Source organism: Galleria mellonella, unplaced genomic scaffold (genome assembly GCF_026898425.1).
Source record: "Galleria mellonella isolate WM207_F2 unplaced genomic scaffold, CSIRO_AGI_GalMel_v1 utg515, whole genome shotgun sequence".
In the NCBI taxonomy this organism is placed as follows: domain Eukaryota; kingdom Metazoa; phylum Arthropoda; class Insecta; order Lepidoptera; family Pyralidae; genus Galleria; species Galleria mellonella.
In genome coordinates, this window is record NW_026442107.1 from 395,509 (window position 1) to 416,516 (window position 21,008).

At 33.9% G+C, this 21,008-nt stretch overlaps 2 protein-coding genes across 2 annotated transcripts; both read left to right on the plus strand.

The window, feature by feature from the left end:
* The first annotated feature begins 248 nt into the window (after nt 1-248).
* Nucleotides 249-20,838, plus strand: LOC113522535 (UPF0605 protein CG18335-like). Its single transcript, XM_026908252.3, has 8 exons — nt 249-432; nt 2,841-2,979; nt 4,003-4,099; nt 10,414-10,589; nt 11,186-11,348; nt 12,380-12,518; nt 19,997-20,095; nt 20,702-20,838. Exons 1-8 carry the CDS (start codon nt 386-388, stop codon nt 20,769-20,771), a joined length of 930 nt encoding a protein of 309 aa, XP_026764053.2. The 5' UTR covers nt 249-385; the 3' UTR covers nt 20,772-20,838.
* LOC113522533 (elongator complex protein 3) lies at nt 13,370-19,147 on the plus strand. The gene is made up of 7 exons (XM_026908251.3): nt 13,370-14,034; nt 14,295-14,459; nt 15,220-15,334; nt 16,135-16,385; nt 17,103-17,268; nt 18,118-18,330; nt 18,932-19,147. The coding sequence occupies exons 1-7, from the start codon at nt 13,472-13,474 to the stop codon at nt 19,121-19,123; spliced, it is 1,665 nt and encodes a 554-aa protein (XP_026764052.1). The 5' UTR covers nt 13,370-13,471; the 3' UTR covers nt 19,124-19,147.
* Nucleotides 20,839-21,008: the final 170 nt, after the last annotated feature.

Here is a 21,008-nt window from a genome sequence, read left to right on the forward strand (position 1 = left end):
GATTGGGTATAAATAAGTATGCAATTAAATACTTATTTACCACCAACGTAATATATATTTATTTTCAAATATAGTAACTATATAAATTGCAAGTTAAAATTGAAGTAAAAAAATGACACATTAAAAAAAAATTAAAAAGAAAAATTAATATAATAATAATGAAACTTTCAGGACTAAACTTGGACTAAACTAGCTTGACATATGACAAAAAAAATATTATGAAGTTTATAATTTGACACAATAACATTTCAAAATCAAATCAAACAAATGTGTCGAGGCTAAATTTAAGTATAAAGCCACTTTTAAATAATAATCATCAATATATTGCAGAAAATTATGAATTAATGATTTCCATAATAATCATATAAAGTGATTTTCGTGAAGAATGGCTCTGGATTTAGTCAGTGTCGCACAGCCTCACTATATACCTGGGTCAGTATGGACTGATTATTATACATTAGTATTACATAACTCTTTATTACCTTCTTCTATTTTGTTCCACTGTTGTATTGTTTAAAAAAAGGAATTCCGTAGAAAGTATTGGATGAGCGTAGCGGAGAATTAGGGATTTAATTTAATATTATTAAAGTGGAGAACAAAAAGCGATATTCAATATTAAATACGTATAATAAGCAGAATAAAATGTTACAATCAACAAGATGCTTAACAACGACATCATCATTGATAGACACAGATAAATAGGTCGTATATTCATATCTTATACTCCTAACAGAAATCGACCAAAATTCAGGAGAATAGGAAGCTTCATTGTTAGAGTTACTGGTTTTGCTGTGCAACTGAATTGAAAAGGGACTTGAATTGCCCTCATTAGTCCTCAGGAATGGCAACGCATCGGGGGTGTCATGGGCAAAGCAGTAAACTCTGTTATGTCCATGGTGCTGCCCATGTCTATAGATGGTGATTACCATTTTCCATCAGGTGGGCCGTCAGCTTGTTTGCTATTTAAAGTAGCATAAAAAAATGACTTTATTAGGATGAGATTTAGTAATTGTTTTGTCATCATTATTGTCTTGCTTTTGTTCTGTTAGTTAGAATCAACGTTTTAAGTTTTTCTTTTAGCCGTTACATCTAAACTCACTTTTATTTTATGCATATTTTTATAATCTATCATATATTTCTGTAATGGATGATAAAGGATTGGTAACACCTCCTATGCTAACAGTAAACGCTGAAGGGGCACTAGTGAGAGATGATAGGTGAGAATGAAAAGGCAGGTCAGTTAGCCCGTCGTAATGAATATACCTGGAATTCAGCAGAATAGTTTTCAAGGGTGATCATCAGGAGGTTGGCCTAACAGTATACTGCTAGCAATGGATTGGTAGTATGCATTACTAAAAATCCCTTCCTCTCTCTATCCCACATTTATCTTTATTTGTTCTGTTCATTTATACCTGATCAACGTATACATTCAAGAGTCTTCTTTAATTTTTTTTTCATTCTAGCCGTTAATTGTCCTCTGCTGGACATAAGCCTTCTCCATAAGGGAAGTTTTACCAGTAGTTGCTATGCTTAGTAGGCGAGTTGGCAACCACAGTTAGGCTTTTAGAGATGTTTTAAGAGGGACGCTGCTGCCCATCCCTCGCCCTTCCTTAGTCACCACTTACGACACCTACGAGAAAGGAACGGGAGGCCCATATATGCCGTGGCACACACGGTAATCTTTAAATTAGGAAGGGATGAAATTGGCTCCTTATCTAATGTAAAAAAGTAATTCTCCAAAAATTCGTAGTGCCTACTTTATTTTTTTTTGTCTGATAACTCACATTAAACTTGGCAAATATTTTACGATTGGGAAACACGATTGTGTCTCATATCTCACAACTGTTCGAGCACGTCGAGAATTACAACAACAACAGTCATATCTTCTCATTTGTTGTAAGGATTGTTGTGCAATCCAGGCCGACATTATTGTATTTTAGGTCAGTGCGTCGGCGATAAATATATCTTCGATTTGGCCATACAACCGATTTGTTACAAATGTTTTTATTTCTTCATATAGCTATGGGAGTGATAAATGAATTGACGGCAAGGATTAACATTGCTTATTTAAAAGCGATAACAATTAATTAACTATATTTATCCCACAGACAATCGCAAGATTTTTTGTGATACTTAGAATAACAAACAAGTTGAAAGCTCACCTGATGAAAAGTGGTTACTGTCATTAATGTACATGGACAGTACCAAGGATATACATATTTCAGTGTTCACTCTAAAATACATGTTAATATAATGAATACAGTAGTGTATTTAGAAAAAAAAAAAAAACAAAAATAAATTACAATGTCCTTGTGCGAGAAAAGATAAGCTCTAATTAAAACTTTGTACCGAGTTACCTGGCCAGCGTGGTAAAAGTAGGTTTCTATATTTATCTCCTTGTTATGGGGAGAGTTGCCTTGTGCTCAGAAGATATTAACGAGCTAATATTGGTTGTAGGGGGGGGGGGGGGGGAGGGATTGTTAGTCCCGTTTTGTAATGCGAGCTATCAGTTCCATTGCTAGCAATATATCCTGTCAGGTCGACCTCCACGCGGTTCCCCCTGGAAACCATCGTGGCTAATTCTAATTGAATTCGTCAGTATGGGCTATCAGACTTGTTTTCATTCTCATCGATCACCCTTCACTGGTGCTCCGCCAGCGTATCCCGTTAGCGCAGGCGGGGTTACCATTCCAATTTCACCCATTAGAAAAAATATTGGTTGTAGGAAGAAAAAAATATTGCTTCTTCTATCCAATTTACAGCATAATTGACAAGAATGTCGTCTTCTTCTGCTGTGTATATGCTGTGATTTTCCGCGTTAATTATTATTTTTTCTGCAGTTACACAGGCCATTGCCCCCAATACAAATATCGTATAGGCGACACATATGGCTCGACAACTCACAAGATCCTTCTGGATCCCAGCGTTCAGCACTCGGAGCGATTGGTTCTGTCGGATAGGACAGCGGACGATTTTCAGGTTTGTTTTTATTTGTATACTAGATAAGCTGGTGAACTTCGTATCACCTACAATGTTTGTTTGCCACCGAAGTTGTATTAAAAATGCCCTTTATAAAAAGTAAGGATTTCTATACAAATTACTTATTTTTAATTTTTCGATTTTTCAACTGACCTTTAGAGTTTTCAATTTTTTTTTAATTATCAGATCAATAATAATTATATATATGTGTTTTGATTGTGTGCCTACAAATATTTAAAATTAAAAAGGCCTCAAAGTACAAACAACTCCCCTTAAGTTATGTGTTTATAGGTAACGGTAGCCGCTTCCCATCAGGTGCTCCCTAACAATAAAAAAAAAATAGAGTTTGTTGCTTACAGCTTGAAGCTGACACAATAATGTTGCAATTTTGTTCTTATCTTGCAATGTAATAAAACTACATTGCATGAGGATGTAATATAAATAACTATGCAACATTTGCTCGAAAGAGCATATTACGAGCATACTGGATATTTCAGAAGGCCCTTAGGAATTTAGTTGCTTTTTAGATTTCCAGATCAATCTACGTTGCTTGTTGTATTAAATAAATAAATAATGTATTTATTGTTACAAAGATGACACAAAGGAAATAGGGAAATGTATAATAATTTGCATACACTTCAAACGCACAATGACTTAGACAATGTTTGATAGGGTCCGAGTCTCGTTTAGGTCAGTTTAAAATACAAAATAAAATATAATACATAAAGTGATATAATTTTTCAACTATTTTCCCAAGAAAGAAATAGACGGGATTTACAATAATTTAAGATTTATTTCTCAATTAAAAAGTTGACTATATATGACTATATATATAAGATTATATATATATATAATCTTGCCCGTAAATTTAAAAAAGAATTTTAAATCTGTTTATAAATGACAGAGGTAACAAACATAAAACTACGAACGAAAAAAGCCTTCTTCTTTTTTGAAGTCGGTTGAAAAAAGCAATATATTTATATTCTTTTTCTTTTTAACAAGAATGAGATGTCTTGTTTTCAGGTCTTTCATCCTCCGCAAACGGACATCGACGTAGTAAATGCGAGATTTCGTAATGGCGATCCGCTATACAAGCATCCCATGATACCTGGATATGAGGGTACGTTGTACAGGTTTATTTTGTAACTAATTCTATCTCGCCTCTTTCTTCATGTCAATTATGATAAATATATATATTTAATTTATTTACTTACCTACATTTTATTGTTTTTAAGTATGATGGAAATTGGTGTTTTAAATTTTTTATTTAATTTTTTTCTTTTTCGATAGGAATCTTTTTCTAGTCCATATTTTTTTTTTATAATTATAATAACATTGTTTTATTACCATTGAAAGACTTTGTACAAAAGTCGTCTGCTTGGATACCTCTGTCCCATTTGTATTTTTGTCGTGAAGCGGTTGTTTACATGATTGTTAGTGGTTTGAATGGTGGGATAGAGTAATAAAATTACAGGGTATAGAGGCATACCATCTTAGTCCTTAGGAATGACAACGTATGACATGTGATACAGTGTACTATGTTATGTTCGTGGTACTGTTTATGCCTATAGGCGACGGTTACCTCCATATCTATACATATACTAAAACTGTAAAGGTCTAATGTCTGTCCACAGAAAAAAAAAACACTCAAAACCGAGTCAGGAGGATGATAGAAGAGAAATAGAACACATCCAGCTTATTATTTGTTGTTTCTCTGTCTGTTTGTACGGGTTAATCTCCGAAACTGTGGGACTGATTTAAATGAAATTATGCATGGTGTTATCTTTACATACCCGGTCAACATTCTAGATTAAAGAAAAATTAAAGAGTTCCCGTGGGATAGTTAAAAAACTATAGTAACTTATACAGCTTAGTACACAATCTATTTAAGTAAAATCACGTTGACCAAAGGCAAAGAGTGAGAACGACACGTCATTTCTTAATTTTGGTCCCGTATTCCCAGACATAGTTCATTACAATAAGGAGTTTTAAAATGTTAATCGAAAGAATAACGAATACCATGCGGACAAAGTCGCGGGCATTAGCTAGTGGTATAAATATTTAATTTATCTATCTCCTGCGAGAGTAATTTCCATCAAAGCATTTCTGTGTATAAAATATACGAGTACATACAAGTTTGTTATGCGCATTCACAAACCACAAGACAATAAACAAACGCGTCCGGCTGAATGTGTTGCCGATAAAATCTGCGCAAAATTGCTTCATTCGAACAATGTTGGTGTTAAACGGAGACAATGCATTTGACCGTGAAACATTCGCATGTAAAACACATTATCTTAATCGAGGGAGTTTGTCATAAAGGAATATTTAATATTGTCCAACAAGACATTGGTTGTTATTATTTGCAAAAAATACATTGTTTCCAAAGCTGTCCTTTTTCAATTTGCTTTGATTTTTTTTTATATACAACTAAACATGCTCACGATTCACTTGATGGAAAATAATCAACCTTGTCTATAGATATAAACAACGCCATGAATACCAGTCACTGTGAGGCTCATAACATTTCCAATTGTTGCCATTTCTGAAAATCATGGTATTATGGCTCCCTAACCTGTAATTTCAGTGGGAAAGGGATTGTTAGTAATGGGTCTAAAATCGCCATTGCTAGTATATACTATATCAGGTCGACATCTATTGTCGTTAATTCTTGAATTAGTCACTTTGGTCTAATTGGACCTGCATTCATCCTCACTTATCATCCTTCACTGGTGTCCCGCCAGCGAATACTGTTAGCGCAAACGGGGTTACCATTTTATTGTGGTGTCCCGCCAGCGTATACCCATAGCGCAGACGGGGTTACCATTTTATTGTAACTCAATAAAAAAAAACCTGTAATTTCATTGTCAATCCCATCTTTCCAACCAAAACACTGCTATATGCTTACATAACTGTTGCTTCCTGAGGTTGTTTCTCAGCAAGATATCACCGGGACAAAAAGTTCCCTAATCAAATCTGCTAAAATACTATCAATACCTAAGTAAAATATTTCAATCGTTGATATATAACGAACAACACATCTGACATATTATATATAACATTATAAATAACGAATTATTACTTTTCACTATAAGTCCAAACAAAGTGGGTGTCGTAAGAGATTAAGGGAATTTAAAGGTCGAGGAATGGGCAGCAGCGTCCCTTTTAAAATATCACCAAAGCCTAACTGAGATTGCCAACCCACCTGCTAAGCGTAGCAACTACTGGCAAAAACTCCCCTTAATAGTCACCTCTTACGGCACCCACTTTGTCCCTATACCATTGACTTCTCTTAGTCGCCTCTTACTATAAAAATCGTAAAAGAAAAGAAAAGGTCCTATACCGAGGCCACAGGGTAGATCTTGAAATTAATAAAAATAAAATAATATTTCTAAATATTCAATATAACCTCAAAAAATCGAGATTGATAGGTAGGTACATACGCAATTTATGCTATATATTATACAGTTTTCCTTTTGAATTATAAATCATGTTAATGTTCAGAATAAACCTATACGCTTGAATGAACAACTTTCTTACTAAGTCAAACAAAAGACGACGAAAAAACCTTATAACTACATTCAACGATTGTGTTAAGGCCATAGGTCAAGTGAAATCTGTCAACATTTGAATCTAGACACAAAAGCAATATGATCCCAATGATTCAGAGCCTCACTTCGTGTATGAGTCACTTAAAAGCCGGTTTGAAGAATGCTACAGTTTCCTGAGAAATTTAGGTCTAGATGTTTTAGCGATGATGGCGGTTTTATTTTTTACTTATGCCACCTACCTATTGGTTAGGATCATAAGTCATACTGTAAGTACTTAGATTCATAAAATAAGCTATTTGTTTTAGTGTGCCTTGCGCAGTGGATAAAGAGAACCAAAAGCCCAAAAACCTCTGTCCTTACATTCTCGAATATCTCTTCTCAGGTTTTTTCTCAAAGTTACAATTCATGGTGATAATAATCATAATAGAAGGATAGGTGCATAAGGTCTTATATACCATAGTGGCTAGACGTTAAAGTGTCTCTATCCTGATGGAATTATTGACGCGAGCATAGGCTCATCCAGAAATTAGAAAGTTCATTTAATTGTCAGTCAATAACATTACATTATAGTGTAAAAAAATTTAACTAGGTATTCAAAATCATCATCATCTGTCTATATTCTTTTGCTGTGAACTATAAATCTATATTTTTTTAAATCTTAATCGCCCTTGGCAACTGTCTGTTGATTTAATAGTTATAGTTGGAAATGGTAAAGCTGTAGTTAAACCACAAAGCGAGAGCGTTAATGCCTGACGGAGTTCGTGTTTTTTACTCTTAATATTACAAAATGATATTGTACTAGCGATGTCCTATAATATAAGATAAAGCATGCGCTAGTATTTCATGTTTATCCAACACAGAGGACGCGGGAGGTTTTAGTAGAAGAATTAGATATACGAATTCTATGTAAAATACCATGGGATATAAATAAATTTAAATTGAATTTATTTATATCCCATTTATATCCCATATATATTTTAAAACATAAATTTAGTAGTAGGATTTTTATGGATAAAATAAGTGTTAATTTACCTGCATTATTTGTTTGTGTTATGGGAGGAGGGGGTAAATGCAATGGGATCACCTTACAATCCATCCCCTTCCTTATTACACAGGATATGTAGCAATCATGTATTTCTAGTCCTATTAGCTTTTGTCACAAATTAAAAAATGACAGCTTTCTATGGCTTAGTAAAGTTGAGCATACTTAACAGAAAAGAAATTATTAAAAAAATAAAATAGTAATAGAATAATCCTAACAATTTCTTACCATGTTTACACTAAATTAATTTTGGTTGATTAATGAGAAGATGAGGTTTTATTTGTTTAGATTTGGGTGGTTATCAACAAGTGCGGAGCCTATTATATTTCGAGTCCCCAGAAAGGTCGAAATATCTAAAATATAGGAAGAAACATTATATAAAATGTTTTCTGGAAACATCAACTCTTTTGAAGACTTGAAACTAAAAAGATTCGCCGAAATTAATAAAAATTGTGCTTGCTGAAAATCACCGGTTTCAATTCTTATTTAGCAGACCTTGAGATCAATACCGGTGTTGGGCTAAAGCTTTATTAGACATGACTAATGTAGTTAACTTGACATTAAACGTAAAATTTATGAATATATATTACAAAAAGAGACTGCAACTCGCGGTGACAGTTATAATTTTGCGCCTTGAACGTGTGCGAGTCTACGTGCAATAAAATAAAGTTATTAACCAGGAAGTGTATTTTACGTACTCGCATTTACTTACCTAAGTAGATATAAACCTGGTTAATCAACCAACTTTAAAAAGAAGGAGGTTCTCGATTCGCTTGTATTTTTGTTTGTTTGTTACTTTATAACTTCGTCAGTTGTAAAATAATTTGATAAATTCTTTTTTTTATCTAAATAGATATACATACAGATTGGCCTCATAGAAATTTCATTAAAATCTGTTCAGAAGTTTAGTTTTTAGATGAAATTAACTTATTTTGTCACAATTGAAGTCGGTTTTTTTTTTTTTTTTTGTGGAATACAATCTTTATTTATTGTCGAAGTTTTGCAAAGCTAAAATTATTTATATGAAATCATTTGTATAATACTAGCTGTACTAGCTCTACCCGCAATTTCGCTCGCGTAAATATTCCGGTTCTATTGTAATTTCTCCATTTCAAATAGGTACTTTTGACATTGAGCGTTAACATAGATACATTCAAAGCCATGGAAGTCCTGTCCATCAGTATTATCTAGTCTCCACACCAGGACAGGTGCGGACATTTCAAGTACGCGCAGAAATATGTCTGAGAGAAAACAATGATGTTTTTAAGTGGCTTAATTATTATTCAAGGTGTTTTCCATCACGAAAATGGAATATTACTTTTTTTTTATACAACTTAGAATGGCAAACAAGCTAACAGTTTACCTGATGGAAAGTGGTAACCGTCGCTTATAGACATGACCAGTACCATGGACATTACAGAGTATACTGTTTCGCTCAAGCCCATGCGTTGCTATTCCTCAGATGTTATTCCTCTGTACCCAGTAAATTCACACCATACATATTAAGTTTTGGATGTCACCCAAACATGAATGTGCTCAATAGGGCCTTTTGAGATACAAGAGTCAGGCTAGATTCATTAAAGTTTATAGGCTAGTCTTCATTAAAGTTTTGGAATCAAATATGTAATCATATTACGAAATCATATCATATTACGATCATATTACGAAAATATTATGTGTATTTTGTTCAAAATTTATATCGTTTGCCTGTCTGTACATTAACAGTTGTTTCAACAATACATTCGTGTATAGTATAGTGTAATAAGCACTGACCTTCATAGAAATAAATAATACATAAAAAATCGGAGATAAGATCACGAGATAAATTTTATCTACATATCTAAACTATTTACAAAAAATTGTACTAGTAAAAACGTGATTTTATTGATCATAATCTATTTTGATTAAGGAAATAATTTGACTTAACCTAGACTTTAGATATGTCCAGGAAGTTTGTGTTATAAGCTACAAAATAACATTCACAATATATGGTTTGCACAATATTGTATGAAAGTACTTACTCACTAGGAGTTGGTAATATATAACAATATATATATTTTAGTTACAATATCTTTATACCGGTCCAATAACGTATATGTTAAAAGTTTATATAATATTATTTTTTGGATAACAATCTCTTAACATATTTGAAAGTAGATATCCGAAATATATGGGCGATATCGAAATGGATGATTCCGTTTTCTGCCATCAATATCTAGAGAGAATATTGATGGCGGGAAAAGGGCAATCTCAATATATAGATATCGGATCGGTGTCCATATTACCCATGCCTATTTTTTTTTTATGGGTGATAGTGGAATGGTAACCCCACCCGCGCTATCGGTATACACCGGCGGGGCACCAGTGAAAGATGATAGGTGAGGATGAAGTAGGTCAGTTAGCCCATCGTGACGAATTCAACAAGAATTGTTCACGATGGTTTCCAGGGGGACCACGTGGAGATCGACCTGATAGGGCATATTGCTAGCAATGGGGCTGTCAAACTCCATTGCTAACAACCCCTTTCCCCCACCTATGCCTATTACCTACTGTAGATAATTATGTACCTGTATTTGTTGATTTGTAGAAAAGATATCATGGAATGTATAAATCAACGAATGAAAGAGTTCCATGTAGTAGTTTCTAGGGAGAACCTTGGCAGAAAGTTTATTCCACAACATATTTTTAATAATAACACGATATGTAACTACATCATCCTAAACGAACACAAGGACAATATGGTCCATAAATGAAAATAATCGAAAAGAGGATTATTTATTGTTCTAGATGTAGTTTTTATTATAAAACAATGTGATGTAACCTCAATCCTTGGTATACTAGGATTCCTTCCTCGACTAAATGCTCACTTCGGTCAGCGGTACACAGTGGCCGCAACAGAAGCACTATCGGAATTTCAAAGGTCACAACTCAATCAGAGAACTGGTAGACACCAATTAGAGAGGGTTGTCGATTTGCAAGCAGGAAAAGGCCAACCCTGGAACTTGGTTGATAGATTCGTAAGTGAAGATCTTATGGTATGACGCGAAAAAATAGTGAAGGAGAGAATAAAAGGAGATGGATGAAGATTGAAGAACGAACTTATAACCAAGAGTTAAAGGAATGTTTGCTTATTTTTCGCAGTGCAGAATAACATAGCATGTTATTTGTATTAATGTTTGCAATTAAGATCACTTTTGCAAAATTTTGGATAAAGCCAATTTCCTAAAGTGAGCAAATTCTATGCCAGCTTTTCGTTATTTATTTATAAGATCGATCCATAACTAGAAATTACTAGAAATTTAAATGTCAAATACAAGAGATAGTTGTATAACAAATGCCATTGTCCATTTTTTTCTGAACGCTAATGGAATGTTAACTCCGTCTGCGTTATCGGGGTGTTTCTATATATGTCGGTGCTCTGTGCACTGGCGGGGCACCAGTGATGGATGATAGATAAGAATAAAAATAGATCAGTTAGTCCATAGTGACGCATTCCTCAAGAATTAACCAAGATCTAGGGGGAACCGCGTGGAGGTTGACTTGATATATTGCTAGCAATGAATCTATTAGATCCTCATTACTAATAATGTCTTCCTTCCTATTGCTCATTTAGTCAGCAACAGCAGAGTTCAAATTACCACTGGTCGTTGTTAGACCAGAATGCGCTGGCATACTACGAGATATGCCCATGGATGAACCTAAGCTCTCACCACCATCACATTCAGTCAGCCCTTATTTCATGAATAATGACGATCCAGATAAATTTATCAAGAAAGGTGAGGAAATTTTTAGAACTCTCGATGTACTCAGTTGTGTACCTTGTACTATTAATTCAGTAAGTAGAAAATGTATTAAAAAAATTATTGGAACTCCTTTTTTTAATTTCTTTTTCTACTAAAGTTACACGTCATTATTTTTAGAGTCAGTTTGACGTTATATTATATATTAAAATAATTTTTTATTTTAAAAACTTTTATCCAATGTCTTATGGTAAAATACACGCGTCTTTTGTTAGAAATCAGATATGGGGATTTAATCCTTCTCAATCAGTGCGTAAGTTAACAACAAATGTACCTAAATACAGTAAGTTAGTATGCAACAAAATAAGCTTTAGCTACAAATTACTTGATACTATATCTCATAATACTTATCGTATATGTATCATATATATTCATTACATCATCATATCAGGCTTTAACTGTCCACTGCTGAACATAAGCCTTCCCGTTGAGGGGTTGTGCCTGTAGTTGCTACGATTGGCAATCGTAGTCAGGATATATCGAGATGTTTTAAGAGAGATGCTGCTGCCCATCTCTCGCCCTCCCTTAGTCGTCTTTTAAGACACTCACGGGAAAGGAGGGGTGGTCTGTTCTATGCTGGGACCACACGGATCGTATATATTTGTATACCCATATATATTAAAAGTATTTCTTATGTACCTATTATGTGTATGTATAGTTATTTAAGTATGCTACAATAATTATGACACATATTTTTTATGGAAAGTGGTAACAGTCTCCCATCTCCCAATACCATGAACATGACAGAGTATACTGTGTCGCTCATGATACCCTTCATGCGTTGTTATTCCTAAGGCAGAAATATGTATCCCCATACACAAAGGTACCCAAGCAGACAACTTTTGACGAGTTTCCCTTTGGTATGTTGGTCAGATTCGGACATACAATGTACCTATGTCGGAGTACGAGAAGTACATGCCTATACCACTAGGCACTGAGACAATTTGTTGACAATTGTAACAATAAATTATTAATTTTACGAGTTCTAATACATCATTTTTATTAAGGTTTTGCGGGCCACGTGCCGTATGGGTTCCAGCGTTTCGGCGAATCGTCGAAGAAACTAACAAATTCAGCTCTTTGCGATTTCTCATCTAACTACAGAAGACGACAAAGTACCGAGTGGGCTCCGGTCAATGTTGTTAAGTGAGTACTAATCGGAAGTAAATAATATGATTTTTAGTGGGTATCTATTTTCCTACTAATACATAACGAATCACTCGGTCAGTGGAGTTCAAATATTTATTATATAGTGCTGTCTGGTTTGTCGGCTCTATTAAAAACAACAGGGCTTGTTGAGTGTTTTGTTCTTCGTACAAAAAATGAGAATTGCGATAAAGTGCAGCGTCCCTGGAAAATTAAAGCAGATCTGTGTCACATTTAACATAGTGTGGCAGTTTTAAGATTCGGTCTAATTTAGCATACAATCGTTAAATGCAAATACGAATAGACAGTACAGATTTCTAGGTAGGTATGTAATGCTGTTTTTATGTATAATAATGGAATAGTAACCTGTGCTATGCGCTGGCAGTATACGCTAGTAGGGCATCAGTGACAGGTGATAGGTTATGACGAAAACAGGTCAGTTAGTCTACTGTGACGAATTCCACAAGAATTAACCACGTTAGTTTCCAAGGGATACCGCGTGGAGATCGGCCTGATAGGTTATAATGCTAGCAATGGGGCTGTTATACCCCATTACTAACAACCACTCCTCTTCCCCCCCAAGTATGTAATGCTAATGCATTTTATAAATTAAGTAAATATCTTTATATAGTTATACGAATGCTATATGAAGTTCTATTAGAGGTCTGTAAATGGTAAAAATATTTATCCCATTAGCGACAAAGCTTCTCATAAATGTAACACTAATCGACCGTGTAGGAAGTCTATTATATACGTTAATGGACAAATATTATACTTTCTAAATTGTTTAATGTCAATGTTAAAACAATCAGCAGTAAGCTGTCATTCATGTAAGCAGACAACTTCATTCGTAGCCGTCAGTCAGTCATCATTCATTGCATCTTTCATTCAACTTATTCGTGTTTTCAACACGAGTTATTTTATTTATTAAAATAAATTGAAAAGTTATAAATATGACGAAGAAGAAACTTTTACCGAATCTATCGAAGGAGGAGAAGATGGTGATAGTGATATCTGAAATTATACAAGAGTTGTTGGTTGCTCACCGTCAAGGGAAGGATGTTAACCTCAATAAGATGAAGACCAGAATCTCCTCCAAGTACGGCCTAGGAACGTCTCCGAGACTTGTGGATATTATTGCGGCGGTACCTGCTGATGCGAAAAGTATATTGTTGCCTAAACTGAAGGCTAAACCTATCCGGACAGCGTCTGGAATAGCTGTTGTTGCGGTTATGTGTAAACCTCACAGATGTCCGCATATAAACTTCACGGGTAACATTTGTGTGTATTGCCCTGGCGGTCCGGACTCGGACTTTGAGTACTCCACCCAGAGTTACACAGGCTATGAGCCGACATCGATGAGAGCAATCAGGGCGCGGTACAATCCTTACTTGCAGACTCGACACAGAGTGGAGCAATTGAAACAGCTGGGACACAGTGTTGACAAAGTGGAGTTTATCGTCATGGGCGGCACATTCATGAGTTTGCCAGAGGATTATCGGGATTATTTTATTAGGTAATTGTTGAGTCCTGTACTTCAAAATTATTTTAGGTTTAATTTTGTAATCTAAATTTCAAGTCTTAAATATGTTTAATATTTCATTTAATTTTATAGATTTGCAATCTTTTTAAAGGCAATTAAAAAAAGAAACATTTATGATTCTATTTTAATAGTATTTTTGTAAACAATACAGTTTAGCCTCCCATAATGTTTTCATTTTGATTTTGTCACACTTTGTTTGCAGATCAGAAATTTTATTATTATTGTTCTTGTAGGAATCTCCATGACGCTTTATCTGGACACACATCCAGTTGTGTTGCTGAGGCTGTAAAATATTCAGAAAAGGCCAAAACCAAATGTATTGGCATTACAATTGAAACCAGACCAGACTACTGCCTGCAGAGGCATATGAGTGACATGTTGAATTATGGTTGCACTAGGTATGACTATATCATTTTGCCATCATACTGTGAATCAGAAACTAAAAACCATAGAGAACAAAATGTAATATGTGGATACTCCATAATTTATAATAATATGTTTTATTTTTTTATAATTAGAATGGTAAATATGCTGATACTTAAATCCCAGAGGGACACTATGTACAAAAGTTGATTGCTTGCAAAGCAATTGTGATTGCATGGCTGTTTTTCAGTTTGAAGGGTGGAATTTATTGTAAATTTACTGGGTACAGAGAAATAAAACCTGAGTCCTCAAAAATGGCAATGCATGAGGGTATCTTGGGCGAAACAGTATACTTTATTATGTACATGGTACTGCTCATGTCTATAGGCATCGGTTACCACTTTGCATCAGGTGGGCCGTCAGCTTGTTTGCCATTCTAAGTTGAATAAAAAAAAATAGGTAAAATAAATGTTTTTTCTATTGATTAGTTTCTTTTTTTATTACTGTATAATATATCATAGTTTCATGATATCCATGGTGATGTTCATGTCTAGAGAAAATGTTGCCACTTTCCATCAGATAGGCTGTCAGTTTGTTTGTCATCCTATTAAAAGAAAATAAAATAGGTACCTAAGTAAATGTAATGAGGTTTTTCCATCTTGTTCCTATATTATTGTTATGAGTACCATTAGTTTCTTGTGTAATAAAATGTTAAATAATTTTATAATGTTCTGTTTTCAGTATGTTGTATGTTTTACACATTTTTGTACTATATAATTTTTTTCTCATTTGCAGGCTTGAAATTGGTGTTCAATCGGTTTATGAGGACATTGCTCGTGATACTAATAGGGGACACACAGTAAAAGCTGTCTGTGAGAATTTTAATTTGGCCAAGGATGCTGGATATAAGGTATAATTTAAAGTTTATCTTAAAAGTATAAAATTAAAATATATACATAACATGTATAATTATGTATCTTCACACTATCTAAGTAGAAAAAGGTTTGCTAGAAGAAATCTCTTATTAGAGATAAGCTCACCTTTGTACACTACCTTTAGAATTAATGTACCTAAATTATTATAAATATATTGTACCTAAATTAATCTACCTTTACAATTAAGAATAAAGAAAGAAAAAGTTATATTTAAGATCATAATAAAAATAGTTTTCAAAACAGTTGATAATAAACTAATGCAAATACAAACTGTGATAATTTTACTGATATTTGATTATCAGCATTATTCCTAGATGCAGAGCCTGTAAAGAAGTTTCTTGAATATTTTGTAAAATTCTGTTTATGTGGTCCTACGTACCTGAAATCTTAAAAATACCAATATATTTTTTATGGACTGTTTTTTTTGTGTTAATAAGTAATTATTAGTATAACACCTGAGTATGGGTGGAAGGGATTCTTAGTAATGTGGATTATCAGTCCCATTGCTAGCAATATTACCCTGTCAGGTCGACCTCCACATGATCCCCCCTAGAAACCATCATGCTGAATCTCAGGTGTATTCATCATGATGGGCTAACTGACCTGCCTTTTCATTTTCGCCTGTCATTTCTCACTGGTGCCCTGCCAGTGTATACCGTTATGGGCGGGTTTGACTTTCTATTATCATCCATTAAAAAACACCTGTGCATTCGTACCCTTATAATACTTTAACAACAAAACTACTTACAATAGCATTTTTTTGTCTCTTTTCCAGATTGTTGCGCATATGATGCCTGATTTACCCAATGTGGATTTTGAACGTGATGTGGAACAATTTATTGAATTCTTTGAAAATCCCGCATTTCGAGCTGACGGCCTTAAGATATACCCGACTTTAGTTATTAGAGGTACTGGTCTATATGAACTATGGAAGACTGGGCGATACAGAAGTTATCCTCCATCAACTTTGGTTGATTTGATTGCAAAAATACTGGCATTGGTACCACCATGGACTAGGGTCTACAGGTGAGACATGTTTAAAAGTTTAGTAATATAATAAAATTGTAACTAGATCATGTCTGTACATAAATTCATTTTCATTTAAGAGTTTCCTCTTGTCGGTGCAACTAATTCATGCATCTAACTCCAGCCAGCTCTATCCCAGGCCATATCCTTTATCTCCCTATACGACATGACGCCTAGTCTTTACTTTATCTGTCCCATGTAGTTAATCCTCGGTCTTCCTCTTCCTCTTTTGCCCTCTATCTTTCCTTCTATTATGCTCTTAAAAAAATCGTCATGTCGTATAAGGTGACCCAGCATTTTGCCTCTTCTATTCTTTATTATTTTAATCACTGTTCTCTTCTCGTTTACTTTTTTTTAGGTATAAAATATGTTTAAGAAAAATAAATTAGGGTTTTTAATAAAGAACAATAAAAGTCGAAAAAAAATTTTTGTAATTTTGTCTGCCTGTATGTAACTTTGTTCCATACAGGCAGAAACACAAAAACTATTGCACAAAATTGCATTCGGTTTTCAGTTGTATTTCTGTAGATGTAATTTAAAAATTGGTGTAAGTTTTATTGTTTACTCAGTAACAATACAAAGAAGAGGGCAAAAAGCCAGATGTTAATAAAATATAAGCCCTTTATACAAAGGAACTGGAAACTAACTATGTAATAATGCATGCATGCATGCATGTAATAATGTTACAAATAATAATTTTGAAACTTTATATTTCAGGGTCCAACGTGACATTCCCATGCCCCTTGTTTCATCCGGAGTGGAACATGGCAACTTGAGGGAGTTGGCGCTAGCTCGCATGGCTGACTTGGGTACAGATTGCAGAGACGTGAGGACCAGGGAAGTAGGGATACAGGAGATACATAACAGAGTTAGGCCATACGAGGTAATTCTTGTTTTTTTTAAAGAACTGTGTTCCTACTGTTTGGTGCCAACTTGTGTTGCTAATGGGATACATCTCATGAAATAAATACCCCATTTATGGTGTGTTCATTTGTTTGTTTTAATGTGTAGATCTATTTTATTTATACGTTTATTAATTGTATATATTACTATTTTAACATCATATATATATATTCACTTGACCCTACTTTATATGTTTATGTTACGGTTTTTTTTTATACAACTTAGAATGGCAAACAAGCTGACAGCTCACCTGATGGAAAGTGGTAACCGTCGCCTATAGACAATGGACATAACAGAGTATACTGTTTCGCCCATGATACCTCCTATGCGTTGCCATTCCTGAGAACTCAGGTGTTATTCCTCTGTACTCTGTAAATTCACGTCATATCGCACCCTTCAAATCGAAACACAGCTATGCAAACACAACTGCCTTAATTAAAAATATTCTTGGAAATTTCAGTAATAAAAAAATACATATATATATTTTTTTATACTACTGAGGTGGCAAACAAGCATACGGCCCACCTGTTACCGTAGCCTATGAACGCCTGCAATACCAGAGGTATTACGCGTGCGTTGCCGATTTTGCCAAATTGCTTATTTTGCTTTTATTATTAGGCAATTAAAAAATGTTTTATATACTTCCTTGTATTTATAAACATTCCCTGAATGTTTTTCAGTAAAGAGTACATAAAAAGAAAAAAAATAGCTATGTTCGTTAATTATGATTATTTCGACATTAATGTTCACACAAATTTAAATTCTAAGTAAAGTAAGTTTAGAACTAAATTATTCCTAGTTATAAGTATGTTTATTATTTATTTTCCAGGTAGAGTTAATAAGACGAGATTATGTTGCCAATGGTGGATGGGAGACATTCCTAGCATACGAGGATCCAGATCAGGATATATTGGTAGGCCTCCTGAGGCTCAGGAAATGTGCCTCGGACACTTACCGGCCAGAATTGAAACCTGGTCCAAATTCAAATTTCAAGCAATGTAGTATAGTCAGAGAACTGCATGTTTATGGATCAGTTGTACCTGTAAGTATTAAGAGCTTTTTCTAATGACCGACAAACTATGGGATGATGTATGTAATGAAATAATATATATTATACAATTCTAAAAGTACAATATATAACTATACAATTACAGTCTTGGTCACTTGTGGTTCTACTGCTTCTAAAAACATTTAGTATGAGGCCATAGCCTCATACTAAATGTTTTTCTATACCATTGAGTTAGCAAACAAGCATATGGCCCATCTGATTGTGAGCTGTTACAGTAGCCTGTGAATGCTTGATTTACCTGGGGTATTACATGCGCGTTGCCGTCTCTGAAGAAACCTCTTTACTCCTTTTTGAAAAGATGATATAAAAGACTCCACCACACATTACCCCTCACCTTTATGGTGCGGCTTAATTCGTCTATCAGTCTCTCTGTCACAGAGCTGTATCTCATTAACGGCTTATGTTTATTCAATTTAAAATTTGGTATAGTTTCAGATATTTTGTTGACCCGCCATTTCAGTATTTAAAGGCTGTTAAAATCCTGCTCATTATCATTTAAAGTTAGGCACATTTGTCTTTTTAATAGTTTTGGTTCCCAATATCAGTATATTAATAAAAATAATGTATTTTAAAGGTGAATGCCCGCGACCCAACAAAATTCCAACACCAAGGCTTTGGGATGTTGCTAATGGAAGAAGCGGAGAGGATAGCTAAAGAGGAACACGGCTCCGACAAAATGGCCGTCATATCGGGGGTCGGCACTAGGAATTACTATGCGAAGATTGGCTACCACCTCGAAGGCCCATACATGGTCAAGATGCTTTGACTGCAATAAAGTATTTAATATACATTGATGTTGTTTTGATTTGATATTTTAAGAATATTTTTTTATTCAAGCGAATTTAATTACAAGTGTTTTTGAATGGTAATTCTTTATAATTCTACCACCCATTTGGAATGCAATTTCAGTTGAACTCAACTGTTGCTTTTTACAACAAAAGTTAATTTTACAATTATAAATATTTATAGAAAAATGTTACAAATACTGTAATTATTAAATGTGTTATTTTATATCATTTTTGAAATCTATATTGAAATAGAAATAATAAAATTACAAATTGAAAGTTATATTTCAATTATTGATGAAAATTTTAGAAATGGGAGCGTTTAAATCTGCATCTTTTACGATGCTTCGAATTTTTTTTTAATCGTACATTAATTTTATTATTGGAATATAATTTTCCTTTTTTCTTTTCTTTTATAACAATTTATAATAAATTGTCTGTGTTAAATAATAAATGTTATTTAATCTTCATTGTTCGTTAGAATGCATAATATATATTTAATACTGTACTATTGTTTTTATAAGCTCAATATTGTCATTGCAAATATAATAAACAAGAGAGAATGGTGTCTATCTTTATCATAATTTGAAACGCTGGCCTGAATGCTTTTATGCATTCAAGCCTATAAAAAAAATTAATGGTCATTTGTTACCTTTTTTATTTATTTATTTAATAATGTTCACCTACAACTTTTACATGCTACTTGATCAATAAAAAAAAAAATTGCTTAATGTAAAAACCTTGATAAATGATCAAATAGGATCAAATTTAAATATTGCATGATGAATTTTTAATATACAAAACAGGGCACATTCATTGTTACTATGCTCCTTATCAATGCACATCTGTTCCAGACCCGATCCACCCCTATCCATCAGTCCAACCGAACTCTACCATAAGCATGTTGGCATGCTGCCCAATTATGCGGGTCACGTGCCGGGAGCTATGTTCAGGTGGGTTATATTGCTGATTATTTTGAACCTTATATTCAGGTAAATAGAGTTGAATGTGCTAAAATGTTTGTGTAGAAACTTTGATGTTGACCATACAAATCCAACTATTCACAATCAGTCGGTGTCCAGTGAAATTTTATACCTTATCGCATACATACAGGGTACAATGGGCACCAAACACTGTACGTTGTGCTGGCATGGGTCAGGTCATGGGTCTAGTTCATATCTATAGGTGATGATTACTGCTTTTTAACAGGTGGGGCGTCGGTTTATTTGCCTTTGATATTGTCTATTATAATATTAGGTAATTCAGCGTGGTAATTACTGGCAAACCTCCCATCCCCCTTATGGAGGAGGCCTACGTTCAGCAGTGAACAGTCAACGGCTGATATGATGATTAGGTAATTCCAGGAAGCTATGATATATGTCGAGTGATCACTTCTACATAAATTACAAGGAGTGACTAAGGTTTTGTAAGGAGCTTATTGCATCAATGGATGCAATTAGCCCAAGACCATTTTGGGGTTGCAATAAAATGTGAAAGTGATTTTATTATAGTTTAAAAATTACCTGTTTTCAATAATTATTGTATGTTCCCTTCTTCAGGTTTGGAAAAACATATGGGAACGATACCAGAGATGCTAAGCGCTGGCTACGAGGGGACTTTGCGCCCTAATATACCTACGATCTCGTCTCTTAATACCATAATGTACAATAATTAATTCGAAAATCAAGTGTGTAATTAATTTGAATGATGCAAATTTAATGGATTTGATATTGTAGAAAATTATACACAGTTACAACAATAACAAATTTATTTTTATACATAAAATATTTACATTAGAATCAATATTTTTACAGTTCAATAATAAAAATATATATTATACACTCTGGTTTATAATTTAATGTGGCA

Coding starts and splice junctions, on each gene's coding strand:
- LOC113522535 (XM_026908252.3), top strand. CDS start 386: ATGGCTCTGGATTTAGTCAGTGTCGCACAGCCTCACTATATACCTGG. Junction 433..2,840: donor CAGCCTCACTATATACCTGG/GTCAGTATGGAC, acceptor TTTTTTCTGCAG/TTACACAGGCCATTGCCCCC. Junction 11,349..12,379: donor AGATAAATTTATCAAGAAAG/GTGAGGAAATTT, acceptor ATTTTTATTAAG/GTTTTGCGGGCCACGTGCCG.
- LOC113522533 (XM_026908251.3), top strand. CDS start 13,472: ATGACGAAGAAGAAACTTTTACCGAATCTATCGAAGGAGGAGAAGATG. Junction 15,335..16,134: donor CCAAGGATGCTGGATATAAG/GTATAATTTAAA, acceptor TCTCTTTTCCAG/ATTGTTGCGCATATGATGCC. Junction 17,269..18,117: donor ACAGAGTTAGGCCATACGAG/GTAATTCTTGTT, acceptor TTTATTTTCCAG/GTAGAGTTAATAAGACGAGA.